Source organism: Protopterus annectens, chromosome 7.part0 (genome assembly GCF_019279795.1).
Source record: "Protopterus annectens isolate FY-2018-M chromosome 7.part0, PAN1.0, whole genome shotgun sequence".
Taxonomy (NCBI): domain Eukaryota; kingdom Metazoa; phylum Chordata; order Ceratodontiformes; family Protopteridae; genus Protopterus; species Protopterus annectens.
The window spans coordinates 393,438,277-393,461,827 of NC_056739.1; the positions used below are offsets into that span (position 1 = coordinate 393,438,277).

At 36.2% G+C, this 23,551-nt stretch overlaps 1 protein-coding gene across 1 annotated transcript in view; it reads right to left on the bottom strand.

Moving 5' to 3' along the window:
* Window positions 1–23,551, bottom strand: part of LOC122806485 (ethanolamine kinase 1-like) — a 338,475-nt gene that overhangs the window by 100,044 nt on the left and 214,880 nt on the right. The window contains exon 5 of the mRNA XM_044076962.1: window positions 19,690–19,773. Within this exon, the coding sequence (XP_043932897.1) occupies window positions 19,690–19,773 (84 nt within the window). The remainder of the gene's footprint in view (window positions 1–19,689; window positions 19,774–23,551) is intronic.

Here is a 23,551-nt window from a genome sequence, read left to right on the forward strand (position 1 = left end):
CAAACTTTAAAGCCAATCTGGATGACCAGATAGATGATAGCAAATTATCAACAGGAATATGTGGAGAAAATCTGTTTAATGGAGGAGATTCTTAGCCGCCCACCAGTAATGCATGATGACAATGAGCTTCTCGATGGTCTTCTTTCGCTGTAGGCTTACTAGGAACCACCTATGAAACTATTAAGAGGTGTGTTCTCCTATAAGTAGCCAATAAAAAGTCATATCTTTGTCCTCCCTCACCCCAGGTTCAAGCGCAGTTTACCAAGGTAGTTTAAATATCTAGCTTTTCAGGTAGTAGAGAGGGGTTTGAAAGGGCAACATCATTACTAAAGACAAGAATATTTCTATGATGAAAGCAAACAAAAGGAAAAGTACTCAACAAGAAGATGGGGCGGCCACTGTGGTGCAGCGGTTAGCGTTGCCGCCTCACAGCAAGAGGCTCTTCGGTTCGATCCTCGGCTGGGGTGCCTTCTGTGTGGAGTCTGCATGTCCTCCGTGTGGTCGCGTGGGTTTCCTCCGGGTGCTCCGGTTTCCTCCCACATCCCAAAGACATGCTGTAGGTGGATTGGACACTCTAAATTGGCCCTAGGTGTGTGTGTGTGTGTGTGTGTGTGTGTGTGTGTGTGTGTGTGTGTGTGTGTGTGTGTGCCTTGTGTGGAAGGTTGGGCGCCGGGCTGGCAACTTGACACTGTAAAACTCCACTGCCAATCATGAGCGAATAAGTGATCCGCTGTGGCGACCCCTAACTGGGAAAAGCAGAAAGACAAAGAAGAAGAAGACTCAACAAGAAGATTCTAGGTTTCCTAAGGGCACAAAACCAGAATTCAGCAATTATAAAGTGGAATGTACTAAAACGGTAGAGGGGAAGGAAGAGTATGTTGAAAGAACACCTAAATTATGAGGGTCCCTTTCACATACAGTAAAGTCTCGATTAACCGGCACCCATGGGAATTAGTAGATGACAGATAACTGTAGTTTCTGGTTGCTTGAGAGTCACTATTAAAAATAGGCCTGACTAGTACTGTATCCTATACTATTTGTTTGGTTTGACTTGCCTTTGGTTAGAGAGAGAGGGAATTTATTCCTATAATTCCTATCTTCCTTTTTAAAACTCTAAAACTCTAAAAATGTAAGGTATGTTTCTACAGGTGAGGGGAACAGAAAGTGCAACACATGGAAATTGTACTGTATTTCTTCGATTTTTTTTTCTGGTTGCTTGAGTTTCGGTTAACTGAGAGTTTACCTTAGTACTGGTTTGGGGAAAGGGAAGGAAATAGGAGGCATCTGGGTGAGTTCAAGGACTTCCTCTGAAAGCTAAAATAGCAACCCTAGACAAGGACAATCAAAAGCATTCTTTAACTACATCTGAAATCTAAAAGTGAGTGCCCAGCTATATGCCAAATTGGTAGCTGATGGTACCACTCACACTATACTGGAGGAAATTGCCAACCAGCTGGCTGACAGATTTTCTGCAAATTTCACCCCCCTATCCCCACCAGCCATATCTCAGAGTATACCTAACACCAGTTCTTTACTTAGTATCTCTAGAGATCAAGTCGTATTTGCGCTCTTCAAGGCAAAATACATATCCTCAATGTGACCAGATAACATCCCAGGTTGTTTACTGAGTAATCTGAAATAGGACCTAGCTGACCTACTTGCTGGTCTCTTTAAACATTGCCTGAGAAATGGCTTTGTACCAGCAGAATGAAGAACAGAAACAGTAATCTCCTTGCATAAAGGGGGGCCACCAACCGACCCTGGGAACTATAGACCCATAAGTCTAACCAGCCGCATCTGCAAGGCCATGGAAAGGATCATCATGGACTTTATCAACAAAGACACAGTCAACCTTCAAACTCTAGACCCAACCCAGTTTGGCTTTGTTAAGGGTAGATTGTGCATATTGAACCTTGTAGACTTCTTTGAGAAGTCATCAAAGCCCTGGATGAAGACAAGACAGTGCATACTGCATATCTTGACCTAGCCAAAGCCTTTGACACAATCCCCCACTCTGGTATAATTGATAAACTCTCCCAGCTAGGTGTTAACCCTGACGTCACTAGATGGGTAGCTAACTAGCTCACCAACAGAACACATACTCTCAAAGTTTGTGACTCTGCCTCTACCAGTAGAGCTGTCACCAGTGGCGTACTGCAAAGATTGGTACTGGGCCCTTTACTATTTCGACTGTATTTCTTGGAAGTCCAGGTTAAAGCAGACTGACTGCCTTTGGCTTAGTAAGTTCACAATGATTGTAAATTAGGGCAATCATTGAGTCCCCCATGATAATATATTACAGGAGGGGCTAACACAAACAAATGACTGGTGTCAAAGTCACAGTCGAAAACTAAAAGCAAAAAAGTGCATTATTATCCCATTTGGTAAAGCAGAATTCCCCACTAATTACAATATTGACAGCACCCCTCTAAGTTCCAACCCAGCGGTGCAAGATCTGGGAACACAACACAACAGCAATCTGAACGTTGACCATCAGGTTTCCACTGTGATAAGGAAAGCCTTCTACATTGCCAACCCCACTTTACTCAACCCTAATCAGACCATTGATAGAGTACAATGCTCCCTTCTGCATGTATCTCACCAGACACCCGCAGCAACTGGAGAGACCACAGAGATTTCTCACTTAGAAGATACACAGCCTCCAAACCATGACCTATGTGGATAGACTGAAAGCCCCATCAATCTATGCTGTATCATACAGGCAACTGAGGCGTGACTTGTGCCTGGCTTACAGAGCAGTCTCTGACCCAACCAGAAGGAAATACTGCATATCCGCATATTAAATGTCACTAGAGTGTCACTCTTCTAGTCAGAATATAATAGAAGAGTCTTCATGCGTTTTGTTCAAACAGCTTTATTATATATACAAACACATCATGATAGAAGCTTACTGACTTTAACTTAGGTAACTTATATACAAACTAGCTATTGCATTCATACATGCTCGCTCTCTGGCTGCACTCTCAAAATGGCACTGGGAATAGAACGTACCTGTTACTTACATGTGCACGTTCAGTCCTTGATATGCTTCCTAAAGATACAGCACATGCACTCTGTTCTGCATCCTCCCTCTTTGAGAAATAGATCATGTAATGCTAAGAATCTCATTTGGCATGCAAATACAAATAGTTCTTTGTCATGCAATTATACAGAACTAGGTACATATATACTGTTATGTCTATGTCACTGTATTTCACACTGGGTCTAGAAATACGACCAAACTGTGTGACATAAAACTGAGAATTAGATTTAGCAACTGGAACTGTCTCTGCTGAATAGTCAACCTTGGGAATATCTGGAACATCCTCAGGAATGGAAGCAGAGGTTAAGACACGTTCTGGGATGGGAACAATGTCTCACTTGCTCTGAGATCTAGAGTCTGTATCACAGGAACAATGCTGCAATAACAATTCTAGTACAGGAAGATGTTTGCGATTTCTCCTGTACTCCACACCCTCAGATTCTACGAAGTAGGATCTTTCCTCGGTACATATACCTGTAACTTGACCAATCCGGTCAAAACCTTTCACCGTTTGTCTCCTCACTGTTTCTCCTTCTTTTAACAGATGAAGAAATCTGCTCAATTTATCATAACTGGACTTCTGGATAAAATGTTTCTTAAATAATTAGGCTTTGATGGTTTTGTTGTTAATTGGAACTAATCAATAGCGTTGTTCTGGTTTGCCTGGATAGAAGTTTTGAGCAGGTGAGCCAAGTATAGTGTCACAGGGTATGTTGCTGAAATTAAGTAAATTCAAAAAGAAATTGGTATTGTCAAGCTTTGACCTTTCAAGCAATTGCTTTGCACTCTGCACTGTATGTTCAGCTAGCCCATTTGACTGCGGATATTCAGAATTGCTAGTAATATGTATAAAGTCCCATTCACTTGCAAATTTCTGAAATAGCTGACTAGTGAATTGAGTACCACTGTCAGAAATAACTTCATGTGGACTACCATGGACTGAGAAATGACGTTTCAGCTTAGCTGCACATGCAAAACATATTCACAGCCTCCTTAATCTAGCAAAACTGTTTTACATAGCAAATATACTGTGTATATGTCATACTATTACACCATATGAGTTATCCCTAATCTTTAGTATCCCAGTCCACACATCTATACAACTATCTTAACACATTTTCTCTTCTGTCACTTTCTACTTTTAATACTACCATTAAATGCATACCACCTATAATCTACATATTCCCACCACCTAGCTATAAGATTCTAACTATATCTATTCTACCTTTACGTTTAACTCTCTAATTCTAACTTCCCACTACACTTGCCTTTCCCTTTTCCTACTCCCCCCCCCAAAAAAATTGAGCTGTATTGTTAAATATTTCTGTTTAATTTTCCTACATGCTAATCTTCCATTGTTATTGTATTGTGCCTTTTTACAACATATGTGCTGTTTAGATAATTTTCTATATTATTTCACTTGCTTTATAAATAATGGTTTCCTTACAAATTCATGTAATGATTTTCATGTAACTTGGAGCTTTAATCTCTGGGCCTCCACTGAAAATGGGTCCCCAAGCCCAGTGGACTTTCCTGGTCAACAATTGTCAATAAATAAATAAATAAATAATAACAGTAGCGGCTGTTAGATTAGGTAGTAGATCAATCTCAAACCAGTTTGAATAAGAGTCTACCAATACTAATGCTGATTGTTCCACTCGAAGATATCAGTGGCTACTGTTGACCACAGTAGTTCAGGAACTTGGCTTAGCTGAGGTGGTTCTCTTTGCAAATGCAGTCTAGCACTACTGCACACTGAACAAGAAGAAAGTACGTTATCAATGTCTTTCAGTAATAAAGGCCAAAATACTAGTTCTCACGCCCTTCTCTTAGTAAATACAGAACATGGGTGACCACGATGCAAAATCTGGATATCTGCCTTTTTGCAGAATAACTGCACCAAGATCAAATTTTGAAGCATCACAGGAAAGAGTGACTGGTTTATTGACATCATAGTAGCTTAATGTAGGTGGAGCGGCAATTTTCTGTTTAAGGTCTTCAAATGTCTTCTGGTGCTGTTCCAACCAAGATCTGTTATGTAACATTTTTGCACGTCAGCTCTCTTAAAAGTGCTGTCAACTCACTGAAGTCTGGTATAAACTTGCCTAAATAACTGACCATGCCTAGGAAACACTGCTGAGTTTGAATACTATCTGGTGCTGACATCTCAAGAACTGCTTGCTTGGTCGGGTCTGATCTCAAGCCAGTGCTGGTAAATATATGACCTACATACATAACTTCTGGTAACCTGAATTTACACTTCTGTGGATTGAACTTTAAGTTCACTTCATGTACTCTGTCTAGAACTCTCTTTAGATTTCTGTCATGCTCTGCTTCACCATTACCTCCAACCAATAAATCATGTACTATTATGGCACAAGAGTATCCTGAAAAAAATTGCTCCATTGCATGCTGGAAGATTTCACTTGCATAATTTATTCCAAATGGCATCCATAGGAATCTCTATCTGCCAAACAGGGTACTGAAAGTAGTTAGTAATGAGGATTTGTGATCAAGCATCACTTGCCAAAATGAACTTTTGTATCCAAGACAGAAAAAAACAGTGGCATTCTGTATCAGAGCTGTGACCTCTTTGACTGTGCGCATTGGATGATGCAGTCTCTTCAATGCTTTGTTCAGATGTCTTGGGTCAATACATATTCTGATTTCATCTCAGCCTTTTTTTGTGAGCTGCTACTATGGATGACACCCATTCAGTTGGTTCTGTAACTGGAAAAATCTGGAAAAATTGCACCTTGCTATACCATTTTATCCATCTGAGCTTTGACTTTATCCTGCATACCTACTGGAACTTTTCTTGCTGGTCTGAATATGGGAGTGACTTCTGGGTCTAATTTCTTGGAATATGCAACTGAAAGTTTGCCCAACTTGTCATAGAAAACATCAGCATACCCTGAGAAAATAGGTTCAGAAAAATTGGAACTAGGATAAATAGGTTCAGAAAAACTGGAACTAGGATATGTACTTACATGATGAACTTCTTGGGTAAAAGAAAGCAGACTCATTTTCAAACTGTCTCTAAGACTCAGTAGTGACTGCACAGGTTTTCGAACTACAAAGAATAACAAGCTGTAATAGTTCTTAGCCAAATAACATGAAAGCATTATTGAGCCTTTGGTCTGACTTTCTTCACCTCCGTAAGCAACAAGTTTCACACTACTGGCCACATTGAGTAGCTCATTAGTTCTCACTTTAGCAAATGTGTCTGCTGATATAACATTACACTTTGAACCAGTGTCTACTTTAAGCTTGGTATATTTACCATTGATCTGGACAGTACAAAACACTTCACTCTTTGCCAGCAAATTCATTGCATCAACTCTTTCACCAATTACTGATACACCATCTACATAGAAAGAAGACTGCTGCAATTCCATCTGATCAGTTTGCTTTTTGGATTGACCCTTCTTTACAACTGTGTGGGGTTTACTTGATTTGCAAAACATTTGAAAATGGTTCCATTTTTTACACTTGTGACACTGCTGACCAAATGCTAAGCACTTCTCCCATTTAGACTCATGACTGGCACCACAACTGCGACAGTTAACAATAAAGCTGGACTTGGGTTTTGTTGATTCACTCTTGTACTGAACATGCTCCTTTCTTAGAACTTACTGGCAAACTATGTCGTTTTCCTGGTGAACCAGAAGGGGTTGTGGCTGCCATGTGCTTAGGCCTACTTTTGTTTGCCACGTGTTGAATGCTATCTACATTTATTTGCTCTGGAGCCTGTTTAAACCATGCTCTTGTCACTTGCAAGCATACTTGTGTGTTTTTCTGTAATGTCATGGACCTGACAAATCTCTATGGTTTTACTCAATGTTAAAGCAAAATCTTTCTCACAGCAGCACTATTAATACCACACACAAGCCTGTCTTTTAAGTCGCCAAACTAACACATTTTAGCTTTGTTTTTCAAGTCAGTAATATAAGCTGTAAACGTTTCCCCTGGTTTTTGATCTCTTGTGTAAAACAAATGCCTTGCTAATGTAATAATTGTCTGGGGGTTACACATTTCCCAGAATTTGCACTTCAAACACTTGGGGTCTTCCCTTGATTCAGCTTGTACAGCTATATTATATATCATGAATGCTATATTAGCACATACTAGTGAAGGGTTTTGCAAATATGCACAAACACACACATACACATATGCCAGCCAGAAATTTATGCCAGTATCTGTAACTTTGCCCAATAGCACAACAAGCCTTGGAATAACTGAACTTTGCAAAATAAGTCTCTCGGGTATTGTAAAACTCTTGAATTTACTGTACTGCAAGAAATCACCTCTTATCAGTATAAGTAACATTTCAAATAATTGTATTTTGCAAATAAACAGTACACAGCACACTGAAAATTCCCCAAAATGGTAGTAACTTGCTAACTAATTCTTTATACAGTGCAAGGAAAACTCTGTAATGACAACACTTTGCGAATAGACATACCCAGCACAAGAATCTTTTGAAATGGCTATACTTTGAATGTACTTCACAAAACAGTTGCACCTTGCACACATATGAACCTTTCAGAATATATGCACAGTAATACGCACAGACTGTAAGCACTTTTACACACTTTGAGATACTTCAAATAACTCTAGTTATGCTCTTGATACAATACAAAGTCATAGTTATGCCAAAACAAAGTACTTTGCAAAAAACAAATGTAGTCGCCTTGCTTTACTTACGCTTAATGTGCCCTTTTTGCCCTTATTATATTTGTTTGTTTGTTTAATCTCCTTTCATGCCCATTGTACTTTTCTTTTGGTCGTTTAATGCCCGTTTTGCCTCAAACACACTCAATTTGCGTTAAACACACTCGTTTTGCTTTTCTGATAATCGTTTCAGCAAATATTTTAATGTTAAACATTTCTCTTGGTTAATAAACATTCTGTGCCTCCCGCTTGTTTAATAATATGGTTTGTGCCCTTGTAATGCTCTGTTTTATCTTTTTTATAAAATAAGCTGTTCATGCAAGTTTTCATTACCTTTGGTTCTTTTCTGGCTCTTTTTCATACTCATTTCTCTAGGTTTACCTTCACTGTCATCTCTTCACCTCATGGCTCCGAATATCAATCTCTGGAATCCCAGTTCTGACACCATGTTGCTCTTCTAGTCAGGATACAATAGAAGCATCTTTATGGGTTCTCTTCAAACAGCTTTATTATATATAAATACATCATGATAGAAGCTTCCGGACTTTAACTTAGGTAACTTATATACAAACTAGCTATTGCATTCACACATGCTCACTCTCTGGCTGCACTCTCAAAATGGCACTGGGAAGAGCATATGCCCAGTATTTATATGTGCGGGTTCAGTCCTTGATATGCTTCTTAAAGATACAGCACATGCACTCTATTCTATATAGAGCAACTAGCTCTAGGGATCTTAACCTTGCCAGTGACGTTACAGAACATGCTGGAGAGACAGGTATGTCTCCCAGAGATTGTCACTGGTCTGGAATAAACTTCCAATTCATGAGAAGCAGAGCTCCTCAATAACCCTATTCAAGCGCAACCTGGACAAATGGATGGGTGACTGCAAATTCACCCTGGGGGTGACACCCATGTCCCTCATGGACTGGGGTAGTCTGTGCTGATTTGTAATGTACATCCTTCTAACCAAGGATAATTGGCTTAACCCAGGATTAACATGGCTAGCTAGGCTTATAAAGGCTCTAGGGCCACTAGCCTAGTAACCTCCTATGAACCTCTCAACAAAGCAAATTGGGGTATTTTGAATTACGTTTTACCCATTTGAAAGTGTGTATGTAAATAAATGGCAAGGCATCCAATCAGCTTAGGAAAACCCTATATTCTTTGCTCTGAGATGAACAACTCAGCAATCATGGTGCTGCCTCTCTGTCATTAGCACCATGGCAAAGAAATGCAAATTCATATATTTTTATTACACCCTTGAAATTCTAGCTTAGTAGCATTCATTACTAAGAATCAATGCTATGGGGTTGTTTTTTACCTGGGTTAACGACATCAGCATGAATGGAATTTTTTCAGCATGGATCGCAGGATCCAAGGAGGACCACGTGCTATTGAAACACCAACAACTAAACTGGGGCAGAATGTTTCCATTAGGTTTAACAATCACTGCAACAAATGCAAATACATTAGTTAAGTAGCTCTTAGTACTTTTCTGCATCCTCCTTTCCTTTAAGGATGCATTGTATGATAAAACTATATGCAATTGGCACTGAAGTAATTGATTCTTTTAAAGACATGGGTGAAAAGGTTAGAAAGGTCAGAAAAATGAGCATAGACAACAGAAAAAATGTCTACATTTCTTACCTTTACTAATGTGTTTAATTTGGCTTATTCATACAGGGGGCAGTACAACACAAAGGATTAAGGCTATAAATGGCTATAAGCCACATAACCAATCACACTCTTTAATACTCATGAAAAAAGGAAGCTGATGTACCTTAACTACTTGGCTCACCAAGAAATTAATAGTATTAAAAAGTTTTTAACTATGTGGATATGGGGAAGCTAACCTCATACTGGGAAGTTTAATATGAATAAAGTAACATATTATATGATGCCTCAACATCTTACAATTTTCCTTTCTCAGTTAGAAGTACATTATTAACTTAAAAAAATATGAATATATGGTGTAGAAAATCTCACTATGTGGTTACAGCAGTCAAACCTCTTGAAAGCAAGTAGGATGTAAGATTTATAATCAAACCTATGACCCTATGAGTGGCTAAACATTTTGGGTGTATTTTATCATTACTTTGAGTGAATGGGTGGCTAGACTGATCTGTGAACTCTTTTCAGCCATGATCTGGATGCTCTTTTCAGCCATGATCTGGATGCCAAAGCAGAATTACAGGCATACAGCAGGAATGAAATTCTTTCAGTTATAGAAATGAGAGAAATTCAGACAAAGAAAATCTCAGGTATATAAAGCAGTTGTTATACAGTCAGTCAGTCCACTTGATCTTCCATATTATAGTATAATAAGCCTTTATAACATTATACAGATGTAACATTAACATGTTGTAATGAACATTAATTCCACTACTTGTTTATTTATAGAAATATGATTTTCCCTTCGAAGAGGATTCAGTTACAGGTACTGTACCTTTAGGTCTAAGACGGGTTAAGTGCTTAACAAACAGATGAGATAGGGAGACAATAAACCCTGTCAAGAGAACATGTATAACTGTATGTCTTAAGATATGTTATTAACTTTTTACTTAAAAGACAATATTCTGTAATCTATAAGCTGGTTGCAATTAGCAGGGATAATTTTACTGAAGAATTTTCTCTCTGGATAAGAGTCCAGAAGGTAGTCTGATTAGTGCTAATGTGCCACTGTTATGACTTCTAAGAGAGTAAGGAATACAAAGGCATGTAAAACCTTCCATTATAATAAGGACCCAGAAGGGATTGTATCCTTTATAGTTGGAGTTTACCTACACCTGTGATCTTTAAAACTATGTTATCTTCAGCTTTCTGTTCCTGGTAGGGTCACTGTTGACAAGATGACCTAAAATGTGGGCCTTTCAAAGAACAGTTCACAAAAATTTGGAGTTCATGATAGCTCACCAGAGTAAGTCCCTTGCACTGGGAGAAAATATTTTGGAATCTGACCCCATTGTAAGCCACTTTAAAACCTGCTTTATAGATGGGCCTTAAACTGGAGTAAGCCACTAACACTGAGAACAAATCCTTTTGAATCTAGACAGACTTACATCAAAGTAACTCACTCGCCTCGAGAGCAAGTCTTGGAATCTGGTCCATAATGTATTAATTAATGCCTGCTAATAATACTAGATCTTTTTATAATTATTTAAAACAAATTAATTTAAAATGTCTAGCTATTTACATCAAGTGCGTGCAACTGTAAAATCTTTTTAGAGCACACATATCCATCATATGGCATTTCATAGTTGACAATCTTATTCAGATTCAGGAATGCAAAACATCTCTTTTATGATCTAGTTTTTAAAGTAACTGTAAATATAGGCTCCTATTCATAACCAACTGTTCTTGCATTAAATTTTAATTGTTTTTAATTTTTAATTTCAATGTTTGTGTCTTTCTGATACTTGATTCAGAACTTTCAGAAACTCAGTAAATTGGGGAGGATTGCTTTGGCATCAATTCCTCATTATAAACTTACTAGCAATTGTTAGTATGATCATAAAAGAGAAACTCAATCTTCATTCAATCATTCAGGAAAATTATTAAATTATCCAGTTCTCTGACTGAACATCTCTATCCATAGAAGTTCAGCAATGACATTGATTTTATTCCAAAAGGTTTTTAAATGTAAACAATCATAACTATTTCTCCAATTTATGTCAACTTTCACATAGCATCTCCAGAAATTTGCCACATGAATACTTTTCTCATTCTATCAGTCAAGTAAAAAGCTCCATATAAACATTTCCAAGTATAAACTTTCTAAAATTGAGCTTGCTTAGTCATAGTATAGTAGTTGTGAAAAATAAATTAAATTCCAGTATTTATCATTCAAATTTATTTCCATTTAAGCTACAGAAAAATGTATAACCAAAATATATTTTTTGCTCATGTGATCAAGTTGACATATACAATCAAAAACTTTGGGAATTTTCTGTTTCTCTGTATTTCTTGCAAAATAAAATTAAATTACAATAAACCACTATATTTTTTCATATGGAATAGTGTCATTTGAAATTATTTTCAATTAGTGTTATATGAAAATTCTATCCATTGAATGATTATCTTGAAAGAAGTTGCCTGAACATACGTTTCTATGTCTGGTAATTTTATTTCTCCCTTGTTTAAGGTTCTGATGTGGTGTTTTGCATGCTACTATTGTTTTTTCAGGATACCAGAGGAATTTTAATATTAGTCTATTAATGTTTTTATTTATATTTTGTTAGGAATAAGTGACAATGTTTGAGACTTTTGAAAGTTTAACCATTTTATAAGCAGTAACCCTTCTTCAAAGTTGAAAAAACATTTCAATTATTGGTCATACTATTTATCTTCGCTAATACTCTAATGTATCTTCTGTCACTTATAATATCTGGGCTTTCTTCAAAATTATGCATAGATATTCTTGCTTTGGAGAATCATCTTAAAAATTAAGTTAATTTTTTTAAGTTTAAGTTACCATAAGCCTACTGGACTAATGTACCCTTACTGTCTAAAATTTCTCTAAATATTAAATGATAGTCATACAACTTGCAGCAATTCTTAACCAATGTTTTTCTATTATGTCTAATTTGTTATAATCATTTAAAGTGCAGATGTTTTTATTTTATTTCTGAAGATTGTAAAATTACTGTTCTTAAAATGTTTTGTAATAATTTGGAGATTTTCTCACCGGGGCCTCCACTGAAAATTGGCTTCTACCCAGTCAGACTATCTCAGTAATCAAATGTCAGTAAATAAATAAATAAATAAATAGGTCTTATAGTTGATCTGACTTCTATTTAATAAAATGGATTTAGTTTTTTACGATTAGATGATAAACCTGAAACACCTTATTTTTCTTTGAATCTCCTTCAGTAAACTGTTGACATCAGCAACAGTTAAAATTATGTCATCAGCAAAAAGTACTTTTGACTTCTATGCATCTCTCATTTTTATTCCTGTAATATTTTTACTTTGTCTTATAGCTAAAGCCAATAAGCTAGGTGATAAAGGACATCCCTGCTTGGTATCTTTTTTAATTAAATAGGACAAGATAAGAAAACTGGTTTTAACATGTGCTCTATTAACTGTGTAGAGGGACTTTAACACTTATAAAAAAAATCTATGGGAAGACCATACCTCTCTAATACTTTAAATGATCCCATATGACCAAGTGGAATGCCTTTTCTATGTCCTGACTAATAAATGCAGATACAATTTTGTTGTAGTTTACAATATCTATTAAAGATTAGGTGTCTGACTTTGTTATTATATTCTTTTGATTTAGATTGTTTATAGTAGTTCTTAAAATATTTTTTTCTATTTTGATTATTTTCTAAACTCTTGATCTTGCATATGTGGTTAAGATTGGATGAAAACTTTGATTTTTATTAAATTATGCATTCCCTTGGGTATTAGTAAATATGATGAGAGCTTAAGGTTATTAAGAATAATTTCTGTTTCAAGTGATGACATAGATATAATCATTTATTAATATGATTAACAAGTTCCATCAATGAGTTTTACCTTTTTGAACCACAGACCCGGTGAAGAGTAGCTTATTTTGAATAACTAAGATCTCACTATTCCCTTGTTTACTTTTGTTTCAACACCAAGTTATTTTTTGCCATAAAGATATTTTAGTGAGTCACCATTTTACTAGTTTCTGTTCTACTGATTATATAGAGATGTATGAGATTCTTTCCATAGTCATGTCTGAAATGCTTTGTTTAGTTATGCAAGTAGGAATCCTGTTAATTACAGCTAATTTAAAATTTGCAGATACATTAAATCCTATGGCACTGTGATGTTCTAGAGGACAAGGAAATAGTCAAGTATTGCGTTATAAAGATTTTGTCTAACCTAAAGTAAATGCCATACACCTGTGAAAAAATGTATATAAACACAGTCTACTTTTAACTGGTATAAAATACTTCATATTTAATAAACATTTAATTTTTCAGTGTTTTGGCTGTTTCCGTTATTCTAAGTTCTCATTCATTAGTGTCTGCTTTTCCAAATGTGCAACTGGTGACCTCCTAAAATTATTCTACTTTTCATGTTATTTGAAATAAACTCTCTAAATATTCCCTTACATATCTGGCTTCCAAGCCTGACAAGCAATATAAATTAGTTAAGGTTCTAATTCAGTTCTGATCATTGAAAACATACCATCCTTGTCATTATGTTTGAATATATATAATTTTTCCTGTTCTGCATGACTGAGTCTCTTGTAAAAAGGAAATTTATGGTTTATTTATTTTAATATATTTAATAAATCTACCTCTTCTCTGGCTTGTATTTAGGCCAATAATGTTTACCAACGTGTTTTAAATCCATTGTGGTTATATATTCAAAATTAATTCATAATTGTGTTAATACTGGATATAGCAAAATGGTAGCAAACACATCCTGTTTATTAATTTTATATATAAAGCACTTAATCAGCCTTCTCTGAAAAACATGTTTTATCACTAGCAAACAGTTGCAAGTACAGCACATAATAATCTAACATTTTTGCACATAAACTAATTTTGACATCACTGGAGTTAAAAAGATTCCTACTTTAATTCAATTATCCTAACTGAACTACCTTTTTTCTTATATACTCATCCAAGATGAAAGAAATTTGGTTCTAACTAAAAGCTCATACAGAAAAGTTAAAAAAAATTACACCAGACGTTAACTCAAATATCTTATTAAATCTTATCACAATATTAAACTACAATATATACCTTTGTTTATAATCGGACTTGGAAAATAACTTGACAAGCTAATAAATACTTTATCATTTTAATATATCATTCCAAGTCCATCAAGACTACTTATTTTCATGAATATCAATAACATATAAGCTAAGTATATGGACAAATACACAAAGACTGATTGGTCCACCAAAGTATTCATTAAAATGTATTATAAGCATCTATATACAATGTAATTATCTACTGTATTCATAGACACATTGACCATAAAATTAAATATCAGGAATAAAATATGCATTTTAATATTTACACTAATAGACCTCTTAAAATACTGTGCTAGCTACTGCTAAATAATTATGAACAATGAGGTTAAATTCAGCTTATTTATTCCATAAATATACTGTCTTCAATTCTGTAAATTCAAAAATGAATATCTACACAACTTGTGTACAACATATTTATTGTTTCTGTTTGTCAGCATGAACGGTGTGTACTGGATATCCACTTTAATACATACTAGTCTGTGCTGGCTAAATGCAGCTATTATTAAAATAAACATATTTAATATGTACTGTAATGCATTTTAACTTTTAAATGTCTTCTGTCTCTAATACCTAAGCAGCAAACAGGAAATGCATCTTTTATGCACCTGATCTTAAGCTTTCTGTATGACATGTGCCATCCTCTGCAACTAAACAGTTCATTTGTATAGTATCCGCCTCTTTCATTTTTCCTTTTATCCTCTCCCCAAACAAAACCAGATCATCTTATCTTATAAACTATGATTCTTGGGGAGCTACCCCACTCTCTAGGATTTGATGAATAAAGTTCGAAGAGGTATTCAATAAATATTTTATTCGACAAAGTGATAGGGATCCGGTGTTTTTATATAAAAGTAAATTATCTGCAAATATGTTTTAAAAAAATTCTTGATAATATTTCCATTGTATAGAAAGGCAGAGATGTTGAATTTGATTCTTCAAAATTGTTAAATGTCAGCAGTAATTATTTTTATTTTACAGCACGTATTCTACAAATTCAGTTTATTTTTTAGAGGTCCAATTTATGATCCTTCTAGAAGTTTTGATATGAGGATTTTTAGATACCAATTAATGTTAATTCATATTAAATGAAATGTGACAAAGGGACACTTTATAGTGTTAGCCCACTTGACAAAAGTAATGGTGCATTTTTTAGATGAAATGCAACTGTCTAAGAAATGTATTGCTAGATGATATTACAGGGCTATACTGAGCTGAATGGTAAGGAGGACAGATCAATTAACTACCAAACATACATTTAAGAGACCCTTTCTGATATGCAATGGAAATTTCTTCCTCTTTTGATAATGAAACTGTCAGCAAAATGTTATGAATAATTGGCACATCTTAAAAAGAGAATCATGAGCTTGCCAATGACTTGAGGTTCAAGCCACAGGCTTTCCATTAAAAGAGTTATGAATTGGTGATGTAGAAGGCAGAAAAGGATATTATGGGACACCTAATCTTCTGTTTTTTGCAAGACATGGAAATTTATATATGGGGTTCTTTCCTAAATTTAAGGCATTTAGAAGGTAGAGAGTCAATGGGTATTTCACTTGTGTATGTGGTGATATGAGACTGCAGTGACAGCATTTACATGAGGAAGACAACACATTAGCTTTTGCAACATATCTAAGAGCACACCTACACTGTCACATCAGAAAACTCTAATAGTACCCTACATATAGATTCTACAGTATAACTCATTTGGACAAATATTCTAGTAGAGGCTAAAGTGGGTATTAAAGGTTAAATATATTCATAATATATTTTACATTATAAATAGTCATGCTAGCAACTAAAAAGGTGAGACGTTTCCCAGCCTTTATGACAACATTAATCTATGAAATGTTTTGAGAATAAGGTGAAACATTTTTTTAGATGTTATATTCAGTATTTGGCAAATTATTACAATAATTCATTTAACATTGCTTTGTTGATTTGGTGGAATAAACAAGGTTGTAATGAATACATTTATTTAGAGAGATTTGATATTTAATTAGTTTTGTATTTTAGTTGGCTATTTTGCTCACGGTATGCACTTTTTGTAACATAAAGTTGGTTACTCTATTAGACTATGACTTAACCAAAAAGTAAAAAGGGTCACACAGACAAAGCAATTAGTAAAACCTACAAGAAAAACCTAGCCATGCTAAAGTTTTCACTGTGAGATACCTTAAACTTTTTGCCATAGAGGCCCATGGGATATACCCAAACAGCCACTTACGCTGTGCTGATGAGATCATAAGAAGGATAAAATGTGCATGTTTCACAGATGATGGCATTTGGCTTTGATGGTCGGAATCTGTCCATAAAGACTTAAAAGGAAAAAAGTAAAAAGTCATGGACATTCAGAAGTCATTTATCTGAAACACTTGATGTCCTTAAGGGTCATATGCATATATCTCATGGACCTCTATTGCAGGAGGTTTAAGGCATCTCACAGTGAAAACTCTAGCTTGGCTAGGTTTTTCTTGCAGTTTCTATTACAATATGAGACGTCTTCTTCTTCTTTTGGCTTTTCCTGGCTAGGAGTCGCCACAGTGGATCACCTGTCTGCTCATGATTGGCAGTGGAGTTTTATGGTGTCAAGTTGCCAGCTCGGCGGCCAACCTTCCACAGAAGGCACACACATGTATGCACTCACGTCTAGGGCCAATTTAGAGTGTCCAATCCACCTACAGCATGTCTTTGGCATGTGGGAGAAAACCGGAGCACCTGGAGGACATGCAGACTCCGCACAGAAGGCACCCCAGCCGAGGATCGAACCGGAGAACCTCTTGCTGTGAGGCAGCAATGTTAACCGCTGCACCACTGTGGCCGCCCTATTAGAATATACACTAAAACATTAAATTTGTTTACTAAAGACGTTTTCATAGTTTGCCAGGCTAGAATTCTGCTTTGAGAGTGGCTTTGTGATTACAGACTCTCCTTGTTTCATTTTTCCTGCTTTTAGAAGTAGAATGAATTATCACATCAGGTATGCTTTGAAAAAGGCTATAAGCTGAGTGGGACTAACCTGGTTAACAAAATATCATAAACAGGTGCAACCTATACTTAAGATGCAACCATTACAGGTTACTGCAGCTGCAAAGCTCACAATGTTGTCTATTAATAAACACAATACTGCTGTACAATAAATGGGATGAAATGAAGGCATAGCGTTTTGTAAGCCAGGAAAGCTTTTATCACATAAGGCATTTTTCAGCTTTTACAGCATCTCATTTGTAAATTTTATCATGTGAAACTTGGTCTCTTCACATCTGTTTCATAACATAAAACACTTCAGAGCATTAAGATATTCCCATTATGCTGCTCTGTGTTCTGTAACAACAAGCTTAGCAACTATTTTTTCAGATCTACAAAAATTCACAACATAATTACATATATGAGAAAAAACAGTTAAGTGTGTAAAGTAAGACAAAGGTACCTGTCCAGCAGTACAGGGACAGCATACTGAAATGGAATGGGGCTGATTTGAGTTTGACAGATAAGCTCAATTACTAGATGGCTGACCAATGTGGAGAGTACCAGTACCTAAAAGGGTTACAAGAAATCTGGAATGACCAGCACTAACCAAATCTAACCAAAAGTTGAAACCTGACACCAGGGTTGTATTCTGGAATCTTTTTCATGGCATGTAGATGTTGCCTGTGTGTTCCAGTCAATAAAACAGATCTTGAAAAGGACTAAGCTCTTGGCCGCTTGAGATCAGGGCTGTGCTGACCTCATGCTACATTAAACACTTAAGTCTAATCATTCAGTTCAAGTGCAGAATTTATGCCTGACTGCATACTCAGAAGTTCACAGTACTGCTTTATCCAGAAGGAAAGTTCTTTATCCTGTGAACAGAGAGTCTAACAATGCAAAGTGTGATGGCAACTGATGTGCTGAGGTCTAAATGGGCTCACACACGGCTATCAAGACAACATACTCAGGAAAGAAAGAGCAAGATAAAACTAAGGATTCAAAGAGCCTGCCATTTTGAAGAATGAACAGAAAAACTGGCAGGATAAGTGCAATACACCACGCTTGATATTCAAGCTAGTGTGGCATGACAAGGAACTCAAACTATGGAGACAAAGATCAGGTCCGTGGCACACAGAAGTAAAGCCCTGGCTATGGCCCAGTTGAGCCAGGTTTAACAGCCTAAATACTGAAGGAAATGATGGAGGGGACTGGTAGGGCACTAGGTGTTTGCCTCTCTGGGAATGGAAGAGGTGTGCACCCTATGTAATAATCCCCAGTGGAGATAAGAGACCACAAACAGATGCTTGTTGTAAGGGAGGCAGGGCTTCTGAAGGATGTTATTCATAAAAGCAAATGTTACCTTCCATAATAGTCCATTGTATACCCCACCTCAGATGTCAATGGGCATGTGCAAATGGAGCTACGGGGCATAACTAAAACTGCCTAGAACTGCTGGCTACTTGATGGCCAAGCCACAGTCATGCTCTCATGTAAAAAGGAATGAATGGGTAGTAACAGCAATGGACATGGTGTAGCAGTCAACCAGTCAGGCCGTTCTAAATTTTGCCTGCCAGTTTTCTAGACTAATGCACAAACAGTGCACTACAGCCATGTGAAATATGAAAAGCACAGACTGAGTCCAATGGCTATGGCAGACGCATAACAGGTATACATACATTCTATTAATACAATATTACATGAACAGATGTCATCAGACATCTGACCTCTATTGTTGTGGACAAATGTACAAAAAGGGGTGGGGTGTGGTACATTTGGAAAGTGGCTACTTTATCTCACTGTCTTAACTACAGCCAGATGTGTGAACAAAAGTTAACGAATTCAGTGACTTCTGAAGGGGGACCCCCCCTAAATCCCTTTACAATGGGTTATTTGCACATATGTAATTTTTTCCAAGATGCAGTGACCTTCTAGTTTATTATATATTGACCTCAAAGAAAGGAATAAACTGCCAGTTATAGACAATATGTCTGGGATAAAGAGTCAGCAGCAAAACAATTCAATCTGTAGTAAAATGTATTCGTTTTAAATACAAACTGTAAAATGTATTTTTATTTACTATACACTTAAAAGTAGAGTTTCATTTGCTTTGGAAGGAAATAAATATCCAATGTCTTAGATGTTCCCTTTATTTCTACTAGATTTATTCCATATTTCATTAATTATAACAGTTTCCTATCCTGATAATTTTCTTTGACATAGATCTTTGCCTTGTTTTGTGGGCCGGTGATTCAGTACTTACCTGCAAACTCATTGAAGTGGTTCCCAATATCAAAGGCCATGTAATTATGACAAGCATATTCATAGTCAATAAACCTGACATGACCTGTGGGGGAGAAAAAGATTACAATTAGCACCACAAAAATACCACATAGAGAACAAAACAGGTCATAGAAGCAAGACAGTTAAGTCTCTTTTACAGATAAGACATGCCACACAAATCTCACACTTTGTGATAACCAAGTGATTCCTTCCATGTACACAAACTGATTGGGTTAGAGACTCATAAATACTCCGACTTCAAAAAAAACTGCAGTTTTCAGTTAGGAGCTTTAAAATTTTGATTTGTTTTTACTATGTTGCTCTAAGTTACATATGTAATTAGAGCTCTTGTGAATCAAGGCTGTCAGTTACAAGAACTGATTCATTTACTACTTTTTTATTCTAGTATACTGCTCATTAAATGATGTACCCGTGGTAGTGGTGCTGCGGTAGCATTGTCGCCTCACAGCAAGACGTTGTCTCGTTCGATTCTCAGCCAGAGCGTCTTCTGTGTGGAGGCATGCGTGAATGGGTGTGCCTTCGTTGAAGGTTGTGCATCAGGGCTGGTAACTCGGCACATAAAAATCCACTACCAAACATTAGCCGACTGGAGTTCCGCTGTGGCGACCCCTAACCGGGATAAGCCGAAAGACACAACAACAACTGCTCATTAAATGATGTATGATTAGGGAGACATTCTCATGAAATTAAATAAAATTGATTTTAAGTACATCTTTTATGCATAAAAAGGGCTAGACAGAAACAAAAAGCCATGGTTTGCTTAACAGGGATGTTATTTATTGAACAGTGACCTTTAGAATGTTCAGCCATAATGTATATAAATGTGACTGAAGTACCATCCCTTCTCTTCTACAGACTGTGTCTTACACTTAGGCAAGGGAATAGCAGAAGACTGGGAATATCTATGGTATAGACATGAATCTATAACTTGCAAGAGTGATGATTTTTTTGGGATCTCTCAATTTCCTGATCATCACACTGTCTTATGATTCTTTTGATCACTTAACACTACAGACAGAGAGACACAAGTATAACTGTACCTGAATATTTCTTAGAAACTTTTCAATGGCTTTAGTGGGCCATAGCAAACTCTAACTACATGTTCCCATTTATTTAAGCAGGCACGTGGACTCATTTCAGCTATGCACAGCTGTCAAGAGCAAATGTAATATACACGAATAATACAGAGTCAACCAGCACATTTTTGAGAGACGGGCAGGGGGATTACTTGGAGAAAATCCCAACCAGGCATGGGAAGAACATGCAAGTACCACGCAGACCAGTGGTAGGAACTGAACCCTGCACCTTAGACCAATGAGGCAAAAACCTTAATACGTCAAAAGTTACAGTTTACAATATAAGAGTGTTTAGTTTCCATAAACTGTTATTAATGGCTGGTGTCACAAATGACAACAACTGTTGCTTGTTTGCATAAAAGATGTAAAGTACCATAAGGCTTGTGCTCAGATTAAGTAACTATGTTTTATCATAAATCATTGTGAGTACCAAATGAAACACTAAACAGAAAGAAGTAAATAATGCTTTGAATATGAACTCTTTATCATATCAGCGAACTTTCTCTCTATTCCATGTAACACTAATGTACACAGAAACTAGGGCTTTCAAAGTTTTCTTCTCACTTCCTGTTTATTTAGGTTCACAAATAAGGTAAGATGATGACATTGTCATGTTATGAAAATGATATTAAAAAAAAAAATATATATATATATATATATGTGTGTGTGTGTGTGTGTGTATATATATATATATATATATATATATATATATTTGTTTACTGGGTAGTGCAGTGATCTCAATGGACTGTTTGCAGGCACAGCCTGGGTGTGTCCTAATCAATCAATTTTCTACACGTTTATAAAAACAAATTGTCAAGTTGCAGTATATATTGAAAAACTGGTACAACAAACAAAAAACAAAAACACGGAGGTGGAGTGGTAAATCCTTGAGCAATGTACAACAAACTCAACCGTTAAAAAATTGTTTATTTACAAATTAAAAAAAACAATAATAAGCTCTTTCGTTCCTACAATGAGAAACTTCATCAGATAATAAATAGAACCTCTCTGGTTTAAATATACTTGTAACAGTGAGAGGGTGGTATGTTGTGCTCTATGTACCTTTTGTCCCTGCTTTTATGTTGGTAAAACTGACAGAAAATTGAGAAATCACATATATGAACATAAGGGACATTAAACAAAGGAAGAACATGAATGCTTTGGCCAGAAACTGTCTGCAACAACCTGGGCATGAATTAAAATGTTTTATTTTAGAAGCCTTACTTATAAATGAAAGAGGGGTGTGTGTTGTTGCTTCTTGAACAATGTGAGCTAGTGTGGCAGTTACGTTTGAATGCAATGTATTGGCCAGGACTTAATGATCAAGTTTCCATTTCCAGTATTTTGAAATTGAAAGCATTACAAATGTAACTTTTGTGAAATGTTGTTTTTAATAATTTGTGCTTTTATTATCTTATTATTGTAGGAAATGGAAGTTGTCAGCTTTTTTTTTTTTTTTTGATGATTTTGTTTTTTTTTTTTTTTTTGTGGGTGTGACACCAGTGATTGAGGGGTGGGAATTATAGTATATTTAAATGAGAGAGGTTCTATCTTTGTTGTCTGATGACGTTTTTCATTGTAGGAACCAAAGTGCTTATTACTGTTTTTTATTTGTGAATAAACAATTTTTTAATGGTGGAGTTCATTGTACCAGGATTTACCACTGCATCTACGTGTTTTTGGTTTTTAAGTTGTAGCGGTGGTGGTGCTGCGGTAGCATTGTCACCTCATATTAAGACGCTGTCCAGTTCGATTTTCAGCTAGAGCATCTTCTGCATGGAGACATGCGTGAATGGGCGTACCTTCGTTGAAGGTTGTGCATCAGGACTAGTAACTCGGCACGTAAAAATCAACTACCAATCATTAGCGGACCGGAGTTCCGCTGTGGCGACCCCTAACCGGGAAAAGCCGAAAGACACAACAGTGTTAAGCACACAAACCTAGTTGGTACAACTTCCTCAAACTGAATTATACTTCTTGAATTTGTTAGAATAAAGTGATTGGCTGACAACTTGGTAACCTTTGCCCTAAACGGAGTATTATGTTTTAAGCATTTGCATATTTGTCATTAAATTTGTGTTTTGCATATAATTTGGAGCTTCTTTGATGTGCAATTTTACATAATTTAATCTTTCACCTCTAAATCGATAATGCTGATTATTTTTGGCAATGATAATGAAACACTTCTGTGCGGACTGAATACACTCAGTTTTTTGGGAATCCTTACACTGGAACCAAAAGGAAAAAACAAAACACACTGTTTGTTTACCTTTTTATTGCATCTCAAGTTATTTAAGGTAATACAATTGAGCTAAATAAATAGTTCAGTTTGTAATAAGGGGGCATGTGATTACAGTAAGATACCAGACTATAGTGCCATCATTCAGCATCCCAATCTTACTTCTGGGTGCACAGTAGCATATTAAGTGCAACAGGTACTACTGTGTTATTACTTGACCAACAAATACAGGTGTACCCTCTCAAAATCAGGCACCAGAGGACAGTCTGTGCAGATAGGGAGCTATGTACACATTCAAGGGCAGATTCTGTGGGAAAGAAGTGGAGACACTGATAGTAGGTAGTGAAAAGAGGATATTTATGGTGTATGGGGGTACTAGGGAGACAGACTACAGCTAAAACTAGATTTTATTTCAATAAACAGCAGTAACTGTGTACCACAACCATTTCTGTCACTTGGTCTCAGCTCTAATTAAGTGTATTTTTTTTATATGTGTGTGTGTGTGT